Here is a 21,719-nt window from a genome sequence, read left to right on the forward strand (position 1 = left end):
CTTGTTCAAACGATAACAAAAATATAAAAATATATATATATTATTATAAATTACCAACGATGTGTAGGTAACAACGTTTTTTACACTTCATTGTATTTGTGTATCATCATCCACACAGGTAAACAATTTCTCATTTCACTTTTGTGTACAGTGTAGGTGCTGTTAATTGTGTTCACAAAGCTACTTTCAGTTTTATCCATACCAATACATATTCTTATAATTTTATCAAAAAGTAACTTTAAATTAATGCATTCATATTTTTTATATGAATTATTTTTCGTGAACAATAGGCATGGCTTTAAATGCGTTTGATTGAGTTTTTCAATTGATTAAATCACTATAATGACGGCTTGCTCACCATAAAAATCAATTTAAAAGATTCTGTGATAATACAAGTACAACATAATTTGGTACATTTTTGTTGAACGATTCAAAAATCAAATTTTAGATTGGTTTGTAGTTCTTGGAGAAAAAATTGAGTAAACAAAATCCACGTTTAGTAATCATTTATACATAGATCTTATAACGTATGATTTGTCAATTAACCAAATTTTTTTTCGTACCCAGCACAATATAGTGACAATTTTGTTGTCTCGCCAAAAATGATTTTTCATCCCTATAATCATTTGTTATGAGACTTGACAAAGGTTATACCCACGCAAATTCTGTTACAGATTTTTCATGAATAATAGACACCTTACGAAATTATAATAACAACCACCGTTATACAATTTTTACAAATTTATTATTGCGTTGTTGCGTCAACGGACGGCATAAGTCGATCACTAGAGCTCAGCCGTTGCTTTCTATAGTGTTTGTGGTCAAAACATAATAATAATAATATTTCCATTAAAAAAAAAAAAAAATCTATAACGACAATGACGGTAATATTGCCGTTAAGTAATATTGGATAATTTAAAAATTAAATAAACGACGCGTGCAAGATTGTACGTCATAGGGCACTCGATGACTGTTAAGATCCGGAGAAAACAATAGATTTGCATCACAGAACATAGATCCGGTTTACCGGTCTGTTTCAGAAATAACCGTAGCTACTCCATTCGAAGAGCCTTGACGGTTTCCGGGAACATGGCCAACGGTTTGTCCAAAGAAGAATGGCATTGATTGCTAAGAATTGGTTTTTTCGTCGAGAGTGAACGGCCTTAGGTTTGTTGTTGTTGGGTTTTTTTTTTTTTTTAGCGAAAAGGCGCAGGAGGGAGTAAGAAGGCGGACAAATGCATCTTGAAAACGAAAATAGTAGGGACGAAAAAATACATAATAAATCGGACCATTACTGTAATCCCAGGTCAGTCTGTGATCATTGGAGAAAGTGTATTACGTCCGTCCAAGTGAAGAGACCACTAATACAGCCGGTCCAACAAACAGTCTTTGCCGACACTGTTCCGGCACATTTCATCTGCTTACCTCGTACTGCTGACAAAGGTAAACGTTTTTAAGATATTATTTTTGTTTTGTATTTCGTTGCACACGTTCGTGTAATATTAAGTTATAATAATTATTAATATTCTCGCTTAAAAATAATTTATAACGTTGAAATCTATCCCTCAAACTTTAAAGTTATTTACAACACCCTTTTTTTTTGTTGTATTTTCATAGTATTTTAGTTAACGCTTTTTAAAAGAAACTACTATTGCTCACAAAGAAGTCAGTCTAATGGCAGTAAGCCAAACATAAACTAAAAATGTTTTCATAAATCTTCAGTTAGGTTTTCTAATGACTTATTTCATAAATCGTTCGTTCGGACAGTTCAATTAGGTTTATTAGGATTTGTGAAACAATATTTTAAACCTAATATAACCAATATACCATATCTTCTATTGCAAAATAAAATTATACATTTATTGGTTTACACATAAGTATAAAATTCTAAAAACCTTATTCTTAATAGGGTTTTAAAACAATTGTTCTTTATAAAAAAAACCCTTCCCTTATAATATTTAATTTTGACCCGGCAATGAAAGAATATTTTTATTTAAAACATTTATAAATTATATACCCTCCGTAAGTGTGAAACATTTTGTCGAAGAAAAGACTGTGCAGAGAAGCACCCGCAAATCACACTATGTTGTTTACCGCTCTTGTTTTGACATTCAGTTAAAATAAAATAAAAACTCTTATTCATTAACAAAACATTAATTTAAATTAGATTTTTAACTGGTATTTGCAACAATAGATGCAATATATTTGATTGTATTTAAAATTAAATATTAAAAATAAATACCTAACCACAAGGCACAAAATGTTGTTGATGATCCGATCATTAAAAAACGTGTTAACCTTCCGGGTTTGGATTAAACAGTAATGGAATATTATGATATTATACAATGTACTTACAACTATTACTAACAGGAAGTATATTTTAATAAAAGTATTTTACCATCATCATTAATAATGAAGAAAAACAATTGAAAGTGAATTAAATAATAGTCATTAATCATATATCATATATAATATTCGTTAGCTATAAGTAACACCGTGTACAATAAAAATAAATAATTTATTTTTACTCCTATAAAAATATTGGATGTTTTAATTAGTTTTAAGATTCTTATTTTCGAATAATTTTTTTTGCAAATTTGTAATAATTGTTTAGTTCATTATAGGATTTAAGATTTCCTTTGATATCATTGTATTATTTTTTTTTTACTGGAGTTCAATTTATTTAATTACAATAATTCATTAAAAAGTTTTAAAAAAATAACATTAAACATCAGTTAATTACAATTTTTGTTAATAGAAATCTTTCTTTCTCTTATTTATTAAGGAAATCTTTTTCTAGATCTACAAAATTCATAAAACAAGAAGCTTTATTATTTTTACTGTAAATGTTTCTTTACAAATTTAAAAACCAATTCGTTAAAAAAATATAAACTAACGTTAAATCAAAGATTAAGGGAGTTCCCAAGATTTTTGTTCTATTTTTCCAAAAAGTAATCTTAAATTAGCAAATCCCATTTAATGTGCGACTATTTAAGCATCAGACAATTGTACACACAATCAGCGCGATACCTTTGAGTCAGTTTTATCCTTGTTTTACTTTAAAATCACTGAGAACAAAATTTAGTGATAGAATATGGTATGCTTTTGCAGGGTCTTATGAAGTGAGATTCGAACGTTAACTTTTGTCTGTTAATTGGTATCTGTTATGTTTATTGGTAATATATAATTGGTATTACAATAAAAATGCGCGTATCAGTTAACCATAGCTGTTTTATATTAGATAAAGCTGCATTTAATTTTGGACATTCTGTATGTTATTATCCAAGACGTCAGCCTACGCTGCTCCGGCGAATCTGCATAGAAATTCAAAACAACGTAACACTATTACGTTGATGTATAATTGTATAATTGAATTATCCATCTATTATAATTCACGTGTGTTTACGAATTAGCGAGTAGTTTTAATTCTCAGACTCTTCTCACGGGTCTTCCGAAAAACCAACGGCGATGATGTAATTCACTTTTTTGTCTTAAACTTGTACAAGACTTCCGTACGGTGTTGTCATGTGCGAATAGAATTAGTATTTATTTTACTAACCGCGATATTGTTATTATTAAATTGGTCAATTTCGGGTGGATTCGATCGGTTCCGGTAGACACGCTCCCGACGAGGAAACGTGAGGTCGAGACGGCCCCGGATCGTGTGCCGGTATATTATTCCATTCCGGTATTAACGAGTGACAATCGCATTGAATAGAATAATATTATTATGGCGACCCGGTCTATTGGGTAATCCATAAACAAACACCTCAAGTGGGCGCCGACGACGAAGACGTTGTATTCTTCTTGCATACACTATATTTTGATAATTCACTTTCTCTCTCACACACACAGTATACAAAACAACCCTTTTTCCGGTTGGCAACAGATCGTTTTCGGCGTACAGCTTTGTAACGTGGGCAAATTTTCTAGAGATCTACGTGAGCGCATTGTGGGATGCACGCCTCACATTGATCTTGCCGATGAAGTTTCTGCGTTAAATGTTCCCACGAACGTCGTGAAAGCAAACGCGTGTCTTATCTCTGCGATCCTGTCGGTAGATAAAACCGATAACAGATCAAATACGGGCAAACTTCAAAAATCTCTCCGTCCGGCAGATAATCCGGTGGTCAATGTACCGAGCTATTTTTTTTTTATATACTTTCTACCGCACACTAAACGGTAAATAAGTCAGAAATTCGGGAAATAGAGAAAAAAAAGTTTATAAGTTAGTTCCACCGCTTCGAACTGTATGTTACCGTCTGTACGCATTGGCCCTTCTACTCTCGTGCGAATCTCAAGTGTCATCGTGACGCGCAGACCTTGTAACTCAAACTTAACAAACGGTTTCGCAGAACCCCGCCGTCTGATTGTTGGATTTCTATGTCACTCGTTAAGTTATAGGTCAAAATGAAACGGAAATTTTGCGTTATTTGCATTCGCCTTGGGTTATACCAACTGTGATATATTTGTACTTCGTTAAATTTATTCTCCGGCCACCGTCCAACCTTAACCTTTTCGTCGGCTGTACAAAACGACCTGTTCGCTAAACGTTCATTTATCATTATTTTCCCACTCTATTAGATATCCAAAATTGTAATTATTTTCAATGCGAATAAACCACATTGATTGACGACGGCGAGTTGTTATTCCCCGAACGTAGTTAGGTTATATTATTACAATATGAAATTATTAATTAATCATCTTATCGTGGCGCATATAACTCAAAAATAATAAGTATTAGTTAAACAGATTATGTACATACAAAATTGTATCATTTACAACTAGACATTTATCTTTATACAATAGTTAATATTTCAATTTATAGTAATAGTTTATGGGTGTCATGCTTGTGTTACTAGATATGGGTTTTCTTTCACAGAAAATAATATTGTATTCGACTACAGAATACTTCGAACGAATATACCCTAACCGTTTAGAAACACCCAGCTCGTGTGACGACCGGCGTTACATGATCCTTGTGTTAACAATAATAATTATATACACGTGTGGGTATGTTAATAATACTACGACGGGTCGCCGGAGAAGAAGAGGACAAAATTAGCAAACCATTGTTTCGCCCATGACGTATCGGCGGCGTTCTAAATATCGACGCCTCTTCGCCAATTTTTCGTTCCCCTTCGACGTGCCTCGGCGCCTGGGCGAATTATCAATTATTTCTTCCCGTCTATCCGCGTGCCCTCCCGGTGACATAACACACAACAGAGTCGTTCGCAAGGTCGTTGGCGCGGTTACTTGGCATTGAGTGTGGGCTCGGAGGCGGTGGCGGCGTCTTGGTTCGTACGCACACACACTTATAGTAATAATAATAATAATGAGAACGTTCAAGAAGAAGAAAAAAACGGTGGGCGACCGAAAGTGAAAGCGTCTCGGACACAACCGTCACTTTCTCTTTGTCCGCACACATTACACGCACTTAACTAGCCGTCCGCCCATACACGTGATCCAGGTGGAAACGAGACCCGGGCACGCGTTTTGTTTTGCCCTCCTTGCACCACCCCCGCCCACCCCTTTGCATAACCCGACGGTCTAGGAAATAATATAACGCATAATAACAATATTATTATTATTATTATTATTATTGTCGTTATTGTACACGGTCGCGGGAAGGGGGGGGGAAGGGAGGACGAACAATTACCTGTCAACGTGCAAAACGTGACCACTAAAAAACGTTATGAAATGAAGTGGTTTTTACTGCATTATTATTATTGTTGTTATATACACATCACGTGACATCATAACGTTTTGAAATGCATTCATTGATTCATTGATTTTTTTTTTCCTATTGTCGTTAAACAAATTTTGAAATATTTTATCGGGACGCAACTTTATATAATAATAAAAAAAATAACAATAATAATAATCATAATAATACAACACTGTTTAGCAAATACGGACGCCATTCGGGTTACGGTTTAATATAGGTAAATCGATTAATAAATTTAAAAAAAAATTATAATAACAGCTTAAAAACCGTAAATTATTTGTAATATAAACGTATATACAACTTACGTAACTCTTCTTGGGTCTTAACGCACTCAAAATAATTAAACCAGTTTACCACAGATGCTGAAAATAATAGCGTTTCAACAAAAATAATAATAGTCAAAGCTATACAATTATTATTATTATTTTTTTTTTAGCTACAAGATGAAATTTTTACTGACGGGCTCGTTCCTGTTCGTTGCGTTTGCGGTGTTTGTGACCGCAGAGGAATGGTCGTGGAGCAAGGATAAGAGTAAGGATCAAGCAGCTAAACCAACGGCGGGACCAAATAGCGCAAGCGACCGTGAAAGTAAATCTATAGATTCCTATTCGGAGGTCAACGACGCCAGCCAAGAAGGCGGTACTTCGATTTCGGGATCTTTAAACGACACCCAATCTAGGCACGCCATCAGAGATAGACTCTGTGGTTTGGGTCTTATGGAGGTAAATTACGAACATGTATTTAAGAACCTCTAACCTTACCAAAACTTTGAATATTAAAATAAAACACATTATCCGAGTTTACCGAATCAAAATGTTGGGTCACTCAGAGGGTGTCGAATGTTAATTTTTTTTTTTTTTTTAATTCGGAGTATTTAAATCACCGCTTTACCTCTTTCTACCCAGAAGGATATCACTTATTATTATAACTATAGTGTTTGGTCGGGCCACGCATTTCGCAGATAAATAAATATCGTTACAAAACTTTTTTCTGTTGTTGTAGTGCGATGATGAAGATTTGGTCGAACCAAAACGTAACATCGCGCCTCAAGAATTAATCTACGCCCAACCGGTGCAGCTAAAACCGGTGGGGCGACCCATCGCCGCCGTTCCGCTCAAAACAGCGGGATCTCCGCTGTCCGTGGGATATGGTCCTCCACGTCCGGTGCCGTTCCCGTCCGGCGGTCCGTCTTATGGTGGCCCAGGACCTTCTTACGGGGGTCCAGGATCGTCTTACGGAGGTCCGGGATCGTCTTACGGCGGTCCGGGATCGTCGTACGGAAGTCCCATACGTTCCAGCCGACCGGGGCCTTCTTACGGCACTCCCAATAGACCACCACCGCAAGTGTTCGAGTCCGAAGCGGCCGAATCATTTAGACCAGTACAACCGGCAGTTAGTATACCGTCTGCGGGTTTACCGGTCGGCGGAGTCCAACAGCACGTGCACCATCATTTCCACCACGGCGAAGGCGGCGACAACGTTAAAGCACCGGGAACAATCGACACGGCTGGACTAGGTCCAATCGGTGCCGGTGCCGGACCGTTGTACGGAAGCGAAGGATCCCTTTACGGCCCGAGCAGCCTTAACAGTTACGGAGGCAATTTCGAAAACTACGAAACTCCCGGGCCTTTCTATAAGAAACAACTCAACCTCAAGCAGCCTTCAAGTAAGACAACATGACGATATCCGACTTTTGTGCAGAACCGCTAGTAGAGAATGCGTACAATTTACTCAATACTTGATATGTTTTATAGATTCTCTGGCCGGAGCGTACACTAACGAAAGATACCCGTCCTACGAGAGTCCCAGAGCCGACAATTATGGTTGCTATTGCGTGCCGTACGACCAGTGTTTACCCCACGAGGTGGCCAGGAAAGAAGACGGAATCGCGGGCATCGATCCGAGAAATCTGGGCAAGACCGATATCGAGGCGATCGGTTTGGACGAGGTTGTGATCACCGACGGTAACGGCACAATCGTGTCGCATCACAAGGTCAACGACAAAGAAGAGGACAAGGCGAAAACCCGTAGGCGTAGGGAAGTAGCCACCCAAGACAACCAGAACGCACAAGCGGTAAGTGTCACATTGATCATAAATAAATTATATGAAAAAAAAAACGTAGATGTATAATATAGTGTGCACTGTTGTCCGTCCTATCGATAGAAATACTATTATGTTTTTCCTCCCACCGAAAGATTGACTTGATAACTTATTTACACAAAACCCGACACAGTGTTGACTGTAATACGGTTTGTACTATCGGGACTTACTGTTATAATCTATGAAACGGGACTTTCTAGCGATACATTCAAAAACCTACAGTGGACGACTTAACCAGCAACGGATACAACGTGGAGATACCTTATGACGACGACCAACACCAACAAACTGATGGCGTAAGTGCGATTTAACCATCCATACGCGCCATAACTAACAACATGCAACGCCAAGTAGCATATATTTTTTTTTTTGCAACGACACCCATGGTTGCGGTCAAACGGAATTATTAAGAACATCCCACGCCATTTTTTTGTCCCGAGGGTTATGTGAATTATAGTTTTTTAATCGACCGAACTGATTTAAAGGGAGAATTATCTTACCCGAGTTCTGACCAATTACATAACATCCAATAATTATGTATCCGACGCTTTTCAAACCATCAATCGACAATAGGTCACAACTCACATGTATTCTGGTTCATTAATCATAAAAACTGTCTGGTCGGGGTTATCTTCTAATCGAATTGTAGATTAAATCTTCGTAATTAAAATATGCAGATTAAATTTCTCTTGGCTACAACAAACAAAACACTTACTCACACTCGACACATCCGACACGATTCCGGACATAAAACGCACATTACACGTCTCGTAAACGGTTTTTCACTTGATGTTTAAAGTAAAAAAAAAAAAGAAGTGAAAGAATATTCTAATCATTAATCATTAATTAACTACCCGTGCACTAGCATTAGACCGTAGACGCATCAGAAAACACAAAAGAAAATGAAACCTATGGAAAAAAATCACTTCCGTTCGGAAGTGTTGCGAAACGTGAAGAGCACAAAAACAATTTTCCTTGGACCGCTATTATAGCTGTATTTCCATACAAAACAAGTGTTTCGATTAAAACTACTTATCCCATACGATGTATACGCTTACTCAACGTTTACATGACATTTTCTTGTTTCATTCGTTCGAAATTGCACAATTAAGATGTTCGTTTCGAACATTTCTGTGTGTGTGTGTGTATTTTCTCATTTGCATAAACCACTGTCTTAAATGGGGCCGTCCGTAACTTACCTACGCTTTACATACGTGTCAACCTTGGAAAGTTTCGAAAACACAATACAGGCGAATTGGCAAAAAAAAAAAAAAGAACATGACACATCCGTAAAAGCGAAGAGAAAGAGCGAACCGATAATAATATGTTTGTTATGTTAATACGATATTACATAACGCCTACGTTCTGTTCAATGCTTCGCATAATATATGAGTTTAAAATTAATAACTCGAATAGACGCGTTACAGTTATTGCTAGAGATTACAATTCAAAATATTATATTGAACCATTACCGTAACTCGACTTAATTTAATTGGACGACTAATGCATATTAATTGTTATTATTATTATACATTGATAACAATAATTATTGGAGTCAAACTACGTGACGTAAATAACGACAATTATTATTAGGTACAATCTGCAAATGGTTTTTACTTAGTGGCATGTGCGTTTCGATACGTGCATGCCAATCGATTGGGATGGAACACACGTGTATAGGCACATTAGGTCTGATACAGGATGGTATGTATTTACAGCGGAAACTCGGGGGTCTGTTCGGGGAGGAGGAGGCGGTGGAGGAGGCGGTGGCGCCGTGAACGAGGATGCCGATGACGTCGGGAGTTCCGGTGTTAAAATCCGGCCAACGTTCGGGGTGTCTTTTGGGCTGCCATCGGGCGGCGGCGGTGGTTATCCCATTAGTCCATACGGGCCTAACCCTTCGATCAACCCTTACGGTAACTCGCTGGGAGGCGGCAACGGCCTTAACTTGGGCCTGGTCAGCGTGAACCCCTTGCTGTCTCTGCAAGTCACCAAAGACGACTACGGCGAGAAAATCGTTAAGCCGTGGGTGAACTTGCACGTGACGCCCAACGCCGGTTTGGTCAACAAGGTCGGCCACATAGTGCACAAACTAAAATCGCCACATTACGGTTACGGCCACGAATACCCTCCGTCGTTCTTGCACCAACACAATCACTATCATTCGCCACCTCCGTCGTACTACCCGGCGAGCAGTCCGTCGTTTTACGGTCCGCCTAAACCGTTCTACCACTCGAAACCGCCGCCGTCTTACGGCGGTGGCTATGGAGGCGGTTACGGTTATGGAGGTGGTTACGCGCCCGAGTACCAGTCGTACCGCGAAGATTATGACGACCAAGACGGTTACGGCGGACCCGTCGGTGGTTATGGTGGCCCACCCGGTGGTTACGGTCCCGGCGGGTACGGATCAACCGGGATAGGCGATTACGGCCATGCGGACGACTACGACTCGGGTCCTTATTATAGGAGTTCAAATATAAGTGTTCCGGCCAGTAATAGTAATAATTATAATAACGAACCACCGTCGCCGGCCGATAGTGCCAAAAGTGTGAAATTCCCCAACGACCGCCAGTCCTCCGGTCCCGTTAAGTTCGTAGGCAGCCAACGTCAAAAGAGAGACGTGGACGAGGTGAGATTGTTAATATCATATCGGTTTGGCTGGATGTTCTTCGACCCTAAAACTAACAAGATGTAATACGCACAATAATTCCGTTCCAAAGCGTCCCGAGGCAAAACAATTTAAGCCAAATGGGTTTTAGACGATTGGAACACCTGCACCAGTCCGGTCATTTTGCACTGCGATCGGACAACAAGCATTTAACATTCTAACTACAACTGCGTGTCCCAGTGGGATTAAAGATACACTTCGACAGTAATACAATATAATTTAACCATTAACTAACTAAATCGATTACAACAAAAATTGGTGTTTCGTTTGCCGCTTCTTAAAAATAAAAAAAAAACACACACACGCTTAATTTGTGCTACTTGGCTGCAAATAGCTGTCGGTCGATTTCGAAATCGGCCGACAGCACTAAACACAATGTACGATAAACTACAATTATATATTATTTTATTTACTAACCGTTTTGTCACGAACGATAATCGTCTTCTTTTTAATAATAATAATAATACTTATATTTGGCGCGTTGGAAAATGTACAGCCATTTTAACCGGACTTTTGCCGTTTATAGCGTCAAGCGTCGTACTCGGCTAACGGACGTTGTGGACCCAGACAAGTGTGTTGTAGACGTCCACCGGCACCGCCAGCAGGTCCTTTGTACTCTGGCGCGGCTTCCAATCAAGTAGGTTACAGCGGTCAGTGTGGCAAGAGGAACACGCAAGGCATCACCGGCAGGATCAAGACGCCTTCGTACGTGGACGGAGACAGTGAATTCGGTAAGTGCTAAAAAAAGAAAATGTTTAGGCTCTTTGATCGACTCGGGACCTAATCGACTTTTGCGTGCAGGCGAATACCCGTGGCAAGTGGCTATCCTCAAGAAAGATCCACAAGAAAGCGTATACGTGTGCGGAGGTGCTCTGATCGACGCCTTCCACATTCTGACGGCCGCTCATTGCGTTAAATCGTGAGTTACTACAAAATACTTGACAATTACGACGCGATTCTCTTCCACTATTTCTATCTGCCATTTATAAATGTCTTACCCGTTTTACAATTTAACTTTCCTCCGTGCCCGAATCACTTACATATTTTATATTCTCTAATTTTTACCACTATTGACATAATTGACAAACTACTTCTTATATTATGTCACATCTAACCTAGTGAAAAACCACTAAAAAAAAAAACAGTGGCGAGATTCCAATAACGGTATTGTTGTTGATAGATACAAATACGAAGACTTGCGAGTAAGGTTGGGCGAATGGGATGTCAACCACGACGTGGAGTTCTACCCTTACGTCGAAGAAGACTTGGCCGACATGTTCGTTAACCGAGAATTTTACGCCGGTACGCTGTACAACGACATCGCCTTACTGAGGATGGCGAAACCGGTCGACTTTGCTCGCAACCCTCACATAAGCCCTGTGTGCTTGCCCGATGCTTACACAGATTTTTCGGGACAGCGTTGCTGGACTACCGGTTGGGGTAAAGACGCTTTTGGCGATTTCGGAAAATACCAAAACATACTCAAGGTAACATTTTGCTTCTAAAAATAACTGACCAAAAAAAAAATTCGTCCCAAATTGGTGTATTGCTCTTAGGCTACATACTTGTTTTTCTTTAGTTTAATGAAGCGGGGAACTTAAGACTTTCGGATCATTTTGGTTATTCGCGCCTATAACGTGAACTTTCAAAGTATTCTATTTTATGTACCAAAATTTCACGGCGCTCTCAAAACCTATATGTTTATGTATACTCGTACATTTAAATCTAGAAAAAATAATTATTGGCGTTTTTAAAGTAATGAAGCACCAATTCAAACGTCGACACTCTGTCTAGAAATTAGGACATTTTTACTTATGCATTAAGAATACATTAAAAAAAAAACTATGTACCTAGCAAACTTGGGCTACACAGTAGTTTGTGTCAGTAAATCAAATTAAATTCTGGAAAGTTCGATTAATTCGGTTATTTTTATTGTTACAACAAGTATTGGAATCAAAGCATCGAAGTTCCACAAATACACATTATTAATTATCTGGCCAATTTAGGTCTCGTGCTATTCAAAGTAAAACAGAAATGAAACGTTTTATGTGTGACACACGCCAATTAGTGAATAAGACGGGCTAAGTAATTATTATTTATGATGTCTACACGTGCGACACGTTAATGAAAATCGACGTTTGTTGGAACCGTTGCGCAATGATATAATTTTAGCGAAGTAACAAAAGAAAAACCCATAAACCTAATGAGCCGTTGTTCCGGTTTTCTTTAGGAAGTCGACGTTCCGGTGATATCTCATCCACAGTGTCAATCGCAACTGCAACAGACCCGTCTGGGCTACGATTTCAAACTGCACAACGGTTTCTTATGCGCCGGCGGAGAAGAAGGCAAAGACGCCTGCAAGGTATACTACACAATATACAAATATCATACTGAACCCCGCCGGACACGGTGTAATAATATAAAAATATGTTTTGGCGGCAAATCGGTTGTAAAATAATTTGACAACGCAGGCGCCTACTTGGCGTCACGTGTTGCCTCGAAGAAGGAACAAGATGAATCTTGAACTAGATCCCGGTTATTTCGATTAAATAATTGTCGTTGCTTTAGTTCTATGAAAGTAAGTCCTCTTTTTACTTCACAGGGTGATGGCGGTGGTCCGTTGGTGTGCGAACGAGACGGTGTATGGAACCTTGCTGGTATAGTGAGTTGGGGCGTTGGCTGTGGTCAATACGGCGTGCCCGGTGTCTACGTTAAGGTCTCCCATTACCTTCCTTGGATCAGACAGTTCTTACAGAAATATTAGAAGTCCCGTCGCGACGCAACTCTATTTATTTTTTTACACCTTAAACGTGAACTATTATTATTATTATTATTATTATTTGAGATATTTTATGAATTTTATGTATTTTATACATTTTAAATTTACCATACACTTTTGTCGATCCTTCGCAAACTTGTGCAGTACGAAACGTTTCGGTCCGTTGACCGTATATCGACGTGAGTATAATTTATAATGTAAGCAGAATGATTTTTGAATATTTACGCCAGCCAATTTCGTTTTTCGGTAATTATTTATTAAACGCAAGACATGTACATGTATACTTACTTATAATATGTTTGCACCGAATTATTTAAGTAGTTTGCTTTGAACGATATCGTACTCGACAAGATTGAGAAGACTGAAAGGCGTATAAATATTTTGTTTTTTTTTTTGTTTCCAATACTCTCAAAAACGATTGTATTGGAATAATATTGAGTGTATGTATTTTTTTTTTTAAACTTTTGTAGCTAGAAAGTTTTTTTTTATTTCTATAAAATCTATGTAATTTTCGTGCCACAACGGTAGTATAAGTAGAAATAGTGATATTTTTTTTTTGTTACAAGCTTTTGTCATGTCGTCCATATTTATTTAATCAAATATGGATTTAAAATAGACAAAATAAAAAAAAACAGATTTGTAAATAAAACCATTAAGCTTTAATGACGTTAGGGTCAAATTTACTGTAGGATACCTACGCATTATGATTATATAATATTACTAACTAACAACTGTAAGAAAACAAAACATAATTTACATTATAAGTGAGTATTGTACCTATTTGATAATAAGATTATGTAATGTTTGTTCCATGTATTTCCATTAAATTATTATTTTTATTATTTGTACGCGTTTAATATATTATAATTATAATTTTGTAGTATAAACTTGTTTGTTTTTAACCTCTTTAGGGTTAAATATTCTTTAAAATTAAAATAATTAAAAGCTATAAATATTAAATTGTTGTACATAAAAAAACCTAACCACTGTACTTGGACTACTTGCTTTAACGCATGTTGAAAATTGGTAGAAAAACAATACTTTTCTTTTATACCATCACATGGTTAGTCTCCTGAGTAGTTTATAGCTGTTTTTCTATAGACTTCTGTATGCCAAATCAAATATATATATATAATTATAATATATATATATATGTGTGTGTGTGTAGTAAACTCTAATTTGTCGTAGGGCGACTTAACTTGTAGGCTGTAAGTAAGTTGTAATCTGTATTTATTAACTTATAATATAACATATATTACTCGACGCTAGTCGGTATTGACGTCCATCTCGTTTTTTTATAATAATAATATAATATTAACTGTGAATGTATATATTTATTCCCATATGTACAATTATCGCATAATCATTCAAATCACGTTTAATGCTATACTTTTATTTATACACGATGGTCGGAGCGTTGCCTGAATTATTAGCCCTGTCGCAGGCTTCTTTGTGTATAGAAGCTAAATTTATGGCACGTTGCAATTCTGGCCCGTAAATATCGCAACGTGCCGGCACCAACGTCATTGCCGCTTTAAGTTCGTCGACGGCTAAATGCGCGTTTTCCAATTCGATTAACCCTATGGCCCGATTAAAATACGCCTCGGCTCTCCACAGCAAATTTCCATCGACGCGGGGTACCATTAATTCCAATGCCTAAAGAAAAATACACTATATATTTTCGATTGTATTGAAGTTAAATACATGACTGATAGAGATTGACGAACGGAGCTACCTCATATGAATGGAGTAAGGCGAAGAACAAGTTTATATTGTGCGTTGTAATATATTTTTTTATCGTGATCGTTTAAAAACAAAACGGATAAGTACTGTAATACACCCAGTCGACTTACCGTTGTAGCATCTTCGATGGCCTTGTGGTAATTTTTCACACGGATGTGTGCTTTCGACCGGTTTAAGTAAAGTACGGCCATTTTCGGACTTAACTTTATGCCGTGCGAGTATGCGCTTATAGCTCCTATGTAGTTATGTTCCGTCGTGAATGTGCTGAAAAAACGTGAAGTACACGATTATGATATATAATTTATACTACTAACTATTTTGTGTTAATGCAAAAATTAATTTTAAACATTTTTTATCCAATAATTAAATATCCTAAGCAAACCAGCGTTATTTAATTATGTTTAGCTATATTTTCCAGCATCAGAGCAAGTTTCTATCAGGTTTACTGCTGATTTATAGTTTGGACACGAATTATCGAGCGATCGTTCGAATTGTGTTGTTCAATTTTTTACTCACTCTCCTTTAGCCAAACACCAATCCGGATCGTGCTCTTCCGGCCTAAGATCTTCTTCTACAAAACCAGCAGCTCTCCGAGCGTCCATTTGTTTTTTCAGCCACTAAACAAATAGGAGTTGGGGTACAATAGGATAAGTAACAAGTGTTTTGTATTTACTTCTTGCTCTTCCGCTTGGGTCGATTCTCTGCTGGGCGTGGGAAAATGTCTAGGCGTAAAATTGACTTCAACCGTTTTAAAACTTCTAGGCTTTGGTACTTCTACAACATGTTCTTTTTCTGCGGATTTAACATCATGCTTTGTCATAAATTTAGTACTTTCGGTGTCGTCGAAAATTTCTTTGATACTAACCGAGCTTCTATTGCCTACAACGCAAATGACATATTAATTTATTAAAATGGAAAATGTTGAATTCATTACTAATAGTATGGTTTAGATATAATATGTATTAATGTATGTATACACATATCTACATACACTGATTATGTACAACTTCATTGGACTTCCATGAATATAACTCTTCCAACACTTTATTTTTTTCTTCTTCTCTGATGCTCTGAATACGTTTGTGTTCATCATTATCTCGATCTATTTGTTCTTGTACAGATAATCGATCTCGTTTTGCTTTGAGGGCTTACATTAAACAAAACAAAAACTCCAAAGTTAAATGAATAATTATAAATCCTGACGTCCGAGTTTTTTAATCAACTTAAACCCCATAGACTTGTTTAGTAGATCAAGTACAAAATATCAATATAGAGTATAGAATATTAGAATAGTAATTATTGGTTCATAAGTCAATATTTAAAATACAGAAATATAAATGGTTTATTACGAATATTGAGTTTTTCTTTAAATATAAGCTGGAATTCAAAAATAAAATTACTGTGCCTTTTCTCAAATAAACGATTCAATTTAATCAAAGTATGCAGTATCATCTTTAAGTTAATTTTAAAATATACAATAAAAATAACTAGGCAATTTTGTCAATCACACCGAATAAAAATAAATAGTAATTTATTAATAAAAAAACAAATATTTATTGATCTAATACCTTTTTTTTCTTCAATTTTCTTTCGGTGTTGTTCAGCAATTTCGTTTAAGATATCGTTTTTAATTATTTTTAATTCATCTTTCGGCTTTTGCAACTCTAAGCTCTCCCAATGCCTATTACTGGTTTTTTCCAACTCAAACAATACATGGTCGTTACTAAACGTGCATTTACTTTGGTCTTCATTAATCTCATCCCAAAGCAATATTTCAAAAATATGTGGCAAATGACTAATCTTTAATAAAACAAAATAATAAATCATTCGTATGCATATGTTACGCTATCCGTGAACCTATTTCAAAAAAGTATGTACTTACTTTAAGCAGTTTACTTGACGTCAACACAGTGGCATTCTTTTGAGAAACAAAAGGTATTTCGACTTTTACTAACACTTTACTCTCGGTTTGCCACCAAGTAAATTTTTTCACTACAATTGGCATAACTAATTTTATTTTCAATCACTATAACATTGATTTTTACGAAACGTTCAACTCTATTTAATATACGCTATTATGATTTTTCATAGTATACACATCTACATTATTGTTTGTTGCCATAGTTTTTAACAGCATGGGCAGTGATGCGTGAAATAGTGTTTTTTTAATGTAAACAGCGCAGATACCTAGTAATATCCATATTATAAGATATTTTTTATGTTTACAAGTATTCTTAAAATTACTTGATGTAAAAAATAATTTTAACAAAACGATCGTCTCTTTCAACTAGCTTTTAATTCGTTAGGTAGCTGAAAGCATTCAATTTAAATATTTGTCAAATACAAATTAGAATAATTTGTATTTTGTAATTGACAGAAATTATTTAAAATAGTCTTTTTAGGCTGTTAAAACATATTTATAGAATATGTTTTAACCTTAATGCACTATCTATTTATATAGGTGTATATATAAATATTTTAGCTTCGATGCAAAGCGAGAAGGTATTGGTTTTTTCAACTGAAATACTTTAAAAAATGATAGTAATAAATAAGTTTTTGAATAGCTGCTTTAGACTTCTTTCACTTTTATAGTTAAGAACATTAATGAATACATAATATTCATAATTACTTTCCTATTATATAGTTTTCTGTTGTATGTCTTGATTACTTTATATAGATAAATATATTTGATATTAAATTATTTGTTGGTAATTGTAACTTGCAAAATATTTGTTTACACGTGACGCACTCGTGATTGCAACGTTAATGTATTTGATTTTGCCTGAAACTGCTTTTAAATAATTATTCATAAATTTCGTTATCGTTAATAATTATTAATAATTTAATTAATATTTGTATTATCATTACGATAGTTTGCCGTTTGTAAATTGTAACTGCGCTGAGTCATAGGTTATTTCCACGTGGGCATTTTTAATGTTGGCTAATTGGTGTACTTTATACATACTTGGTTTTTTTAATCGATTGAAGATCTTAATAAAAATATCTGAAATCGAGTTGAGCAGTAATTACGTCGCACTGCTATAATCAGTAGTCTTAACTATTTCATTATTTATCCTTCTCAATTATTTCACCTACTTTTGTAAATACTTATATTATCCCACAAACCTTTAACCCTTACCTAATATACTAGGCCTCTGGCACAAAAATATTTATCACAGTACATCACGCATATTACCTATAGGTACTCATTGTCTTGAAACTACTAGAAATAAACCAAAACGGTTACCTCCAATACATTTATACTTTATTCAAATAGAATTAGCCAACTGTCCGCTTATTAACTACCCACACAGCTTATTGTGAATAACTTACAAATAAAAAATAAAAAATCAACATCTTTGATGTACGAAAAATAACATTCGTGGATCTACATAAAAGCAAACAGTAGCCAGTTCAATTTCTTGCGCTTTTATATGGCTGTTTGGTTTCTGCGTCTCCATTAAGTGTAGTAATTAGGTTAGGGTTAGGTCCTCGGTTGTTAAACCAGCTAATGGGAAATCGTATAGAGAATCACATAATATTGAAGGTTGGTACATCCATAATAAACAACATATATTATACTACACTTCAAAGTGTCTGCTATCGCCCTTTTGCGATATCTAATTGTTGTATTGTATGCCATTACTGAATAACCGTACAGAAAAAAAAAAAACCAATAAATGTCAAGTTTAAGGTCATATTCAGAATCGAGGTCATTCGACGTTATCATACAAATATCAATTGACGTAGTGTTATTACTTATTATAATAAATGTACATCGCGTACCAAGTTTAAACACCAAATAAGCTATTATAGCCGGATTAAATTGTTATTATGTAAAGTCGACAAACCGCAAAGCGGTAAGCCAAGTATTACAAGTATGAAAGCAACAGTTTTACAGCGTATTTAGCCGTGCCGGGTCCCAGAGTCACGCCGTATCCACCGTGTCCGTAATGATGAATGACCTGTAAAACCAAAGTCGTCATAAGGGGTGTAAAGAGGACGGCTACAACGGGGTAGGTATATCGTTTAAAAATACTCTACCACGGCGCTTTTAATTTTTTCCGCCTCGATCCGCACTCTGGACCGGTAGGGCCTGAGACCGACCCATACTTTGTACTCGGATTTCAACGCTTCCTTCAGTGAAGGCACTAGTCTAATACAATTTTCCAAAATCGTATCCGTGTCCCGTTGCTGTGCTGCAACGTCATGGCTTCCGAAATGTCTGCATCCGCCCAACACCACAGTACCGTCTTCTATGGACGGAATTATGTAAGTGTCAAAGTCGTCGTAGTAGAATTTGTCGACCCACGGAGCTTTGACCTGGCAATAACGTCATTATCACGTCAGTTCGGTAACATTGACGGTGGCGCCAAAAATGTGATATAAAGGTTTGATTTTTTTTTTTTTATTCGCTTTACCCGTAAGATTTGTCCGCGTATAGGCACCAACTCCTTGTCGTCGCACAAACGCGCAGCTTCTAATCCGGCGCAATTAAAGATGAAATCGAAATCGTCGCAAATCTCATCGAACGAGTGAATTTTCCTCTCGATAACATTGCCGCCGTTGTTGGTGATTCTAAAATGAAAATCTGTATTTTCAATAGACAGTTAAATTTCGACCGTATACAGTAATTATTTACAATAATATAATATATTACTTTTTAAGTGCCCAAGGTAAAAACCGTTTACATTCTATAACTATTGACGTACAAAATGACCCGTATTCTTTGATAGAATTTTCTGTCGAATGTTGCAAGAGTTCCTCGTCAGTAGCGTCTCTGTACGTTGGCAAACATTTTTTTAAATAATGGTTCTAAAAAAAAAATACGATGACCACCCTGTTAATACGTTTTTTTATAAGATATATTATATTTTTTCGAGCTAATCGTTTATTATTTTATGTAAACAAATGGCGTGGCGTAGCGGTATTTTAATCAGTGGGATATGCTTCTACAATTACTCATCAAATTATTATTTGAACTTTAACTTTTTATACGTCATCAGTAAGTAGTAGTACAAGTAGCATATTATGAAATTTTATCGTATAACCTAAATGTGCCTCTGTTATCAACAATTGTGTTTTAATTACTTCAGTAAACTCTTTTTTCTTTGAAAATGTGTAACCCGATATTTCGTTAATGCCACACGGTTCGGTGTTCAACAAATTCTTATAAAAGTTATAAGCATCATTTATCCATTCCCTAAAACAACGATAATAAAATAAATTATTACTTAATAATAGTATAAAAATATAATGTTTTAAAATACACAACGGCTATTTAAGAGGGCGTACACCACTTTTTATTGATGTACGCATGTTAACATGTGTTTCAGAAGATGCACTTTTCTGAAGAACTGCAAAAATATATTTATACCAATATAAGATCGAGACTTAATACAGATTTCTGTACAGGCGATTTTTGATTACGTTATTGAAAACCGAGTAATAAGACATTTTCAAAATTTTGTCATTTTGGTTAAAATTGTTTTACTAAAAGATTTTTAAAAATTACTCTTTAGAAATGAGCATCTCCCGTGACGTGTTTTTGTACAACAATAGTTAAACGACTGTGTTGAAACATTTGATAACAAGTACTAATTATCAATATGGTATTTAATTTTAACATTTTATTATAATATGATTGGGTATTTTCAAGTATCATTAAAAATTGCCCATATACTTTACTACTTAATAATTAGGTGGTGGGGCATCCACTTATTAATCTTACGACGAGTAAACACGGGCATGCATTTTTTTTTAAATCGAAAATATATATTTCATTATAATTATAGTATGTAAATATTATATACTGAGAAATGTCAAAACTTGGACCGAAACAGTAAGTTTCAGGTCGAAATAAGCCAGCAGCTCCGTCGCTTAGCGTCTCGCTGTTAAACTTATCGGCGATGATGGTCAATTCGAAGTCAGGATACAATCTTTGAAGTTCTAAAGCTGTATTGATTCCCGCAATACCCGCTCCAACAATCGCTATTTTTTTTGGATTTACCATTGTTTTCTACAAAAAGAATACAAAGTTTACCAATAAAAACATACCGACACGGCGACGCCTAAGATATCTTTGTCCGAAATAAAAGCAACGTATAAACGCCCATGAGTTATATATTTAAGTTTTGTCGTACTTAACAGTTAAATAAAAAATAATTAGTAGACATAAATGACATTATTTCATAAAAAATTCTAAAATACACCGACGCAGATCATCACAAATAATTGTACTTACTTTTTATTGCACTTACATGTATAGCGGACTATCAGTATCGAATGCCTGGACTGTAAAACTGAGAGTTGTCTTCTACACTACACTGTGTAAGCATTCAATCGAACAGTCAATTTACTATTTCATAAAAAATTATTATTGATCGAGGCGCAATTTAAACAGACGCATAATGGAGAATGATAGTAGGCAATTATTTCGGATAACTTATTATACAGGGTGTTTCGCCAGAATAGGTCACCCGAACTACAGCTTTAATGATTTTCTAATTATGTTGAAATATAACGATAACATTTTAAAGTTTAGAAAGGTACATGTTATAATGCAATCTTCCAGTAAACACTCCTTTGAATGTATTGTTGCTAAAATTAAAAAAAAAAAAAGGTTTTTTCACGAACAATAATTAATGGCTAGCATTATTTCAAAATGTATGCATTTTCCTGCATAACTATGTACCATAAT

General features: G+C 35.8%; 3 protein-coding genes across 4 annotated transcripts; 1 reads left to right on the forward strand and 2 right to left on the reverse strand.

Moving 5' to 3' along the window:
* Positions 1 to 1,300: 1,300 nt before the first annotated feature.
* Positions 1,301 to 14,138, forward strand: LOC126834441 (uncharacterized). The gene is given in 11 exon segments (XM_050566354.1): positions 1,301 to 1,443; positions 6,165 to 6,450; positions 6,731 to 7,394; positions 7,483 to 7,802; positions 9,548 to 9,568; positions 9,571 to 10,458; positions 11,024 to 11,228; positions 11,299 to 11,416; positions 11,678 to 11,984; positions 12,728 to 12,859; positions 13,100 to 14,138. Coding segments are annotated over 10 exon segments (3,096 nt in total). The 5' UTR covers positions 1,301 to 1,443; positions 6,165 to 6,171; the 3' UTR covers positions 13,262 to 14,138.
* Positions 14,139 to 14,568: 430 nt separating this feature from the next.
* On the reverse strand, positions 14,569 to 17,305 carry LOC126834447 (dynein axonemal assembly factor 4-like). The gene is made up of 7 exons (XM_050566366.1): positions 16,902 to 17,305; positions 16,588 to 16,819; positions 16,011 to 16,166; positions 15,693 to 15,898; positions 15,536 to 15,636; positions 15,130 to 15,283; positions 14,569 to 14,932 (listed from the first exon to the last, which is right to left on the reverse strand). The coding sequence occupies exons 1-7, from the start codon at positions 17,022 to 17,024 to the stop codon at positions 14,669 to 14,671; spliced, it is 1,236 nt and encodes a 411-aa protein (XP_050422323.1). The 5' UTR covers positions 17,025 to 17,305; the 3' UTR covers positions 14,569 to 14,668.
* A 1,395-nt stretch (positions 17,306 to 18,700) lies between these two features.
* On the reverse strand, positions 18,701 to 21,413 carry LOC126834450 (D-aspartate oxidase-like). 2 transcript variants are annotated; one of them, XM_050566369.1, is made up of 7 exons: positions 21,280 to 21,413; positions 20,833 to 21,038; positions 20,111 to 20,222; positions 19,680 to 19,834; positions 19,441 to 19,597; positions 19,064 to 19,342; positions 18,701 to 18,984 (listed from the first exon to the last, which is right to left on the reverse strand). In XM_050566369.1, exons 2-7 carry the CDS (start codon positions 21,030 to 21,032, stop codon positions 18,892 to 18,894), a joined length of 996 nt encoding a protein of 331 aa, XP_050422326.1. In that variant the 5' UTR covers positions 21,033 to 21,038; positions 21,280 to 21,413; the 3' UTR covers positions 18,701 to 18,891. The 2 variants fall into 2 exon arrangements, with proteins under 2 accessions (XP_050422326.1, XP_050422325.1); XM_050566368.1 differs by having other exon boundaries at positions 21,264 to 21,405.
* Positions 21,414 to 21,719: the final 306 nt, after the last annotated feature.

This window comes from Adelges cooleyi, unplaced genomic scaffold (genome assembly GCF_023614345.1).
Source record: "Adelges cooleyi isolate 19-005CV unplaced genomic scaffold, UGA_ACOO_1.1 ACOO_flye_CR_arks_rails_tigmint_CR_PRNA_21, whole genome shotgun sequence".
Lineage (NCBI taxonomy): Eukaryota > Metazoa > Arthropoda > Insecta > Hemiptera > Adelgidae > Adelges > Adelges cooleyi.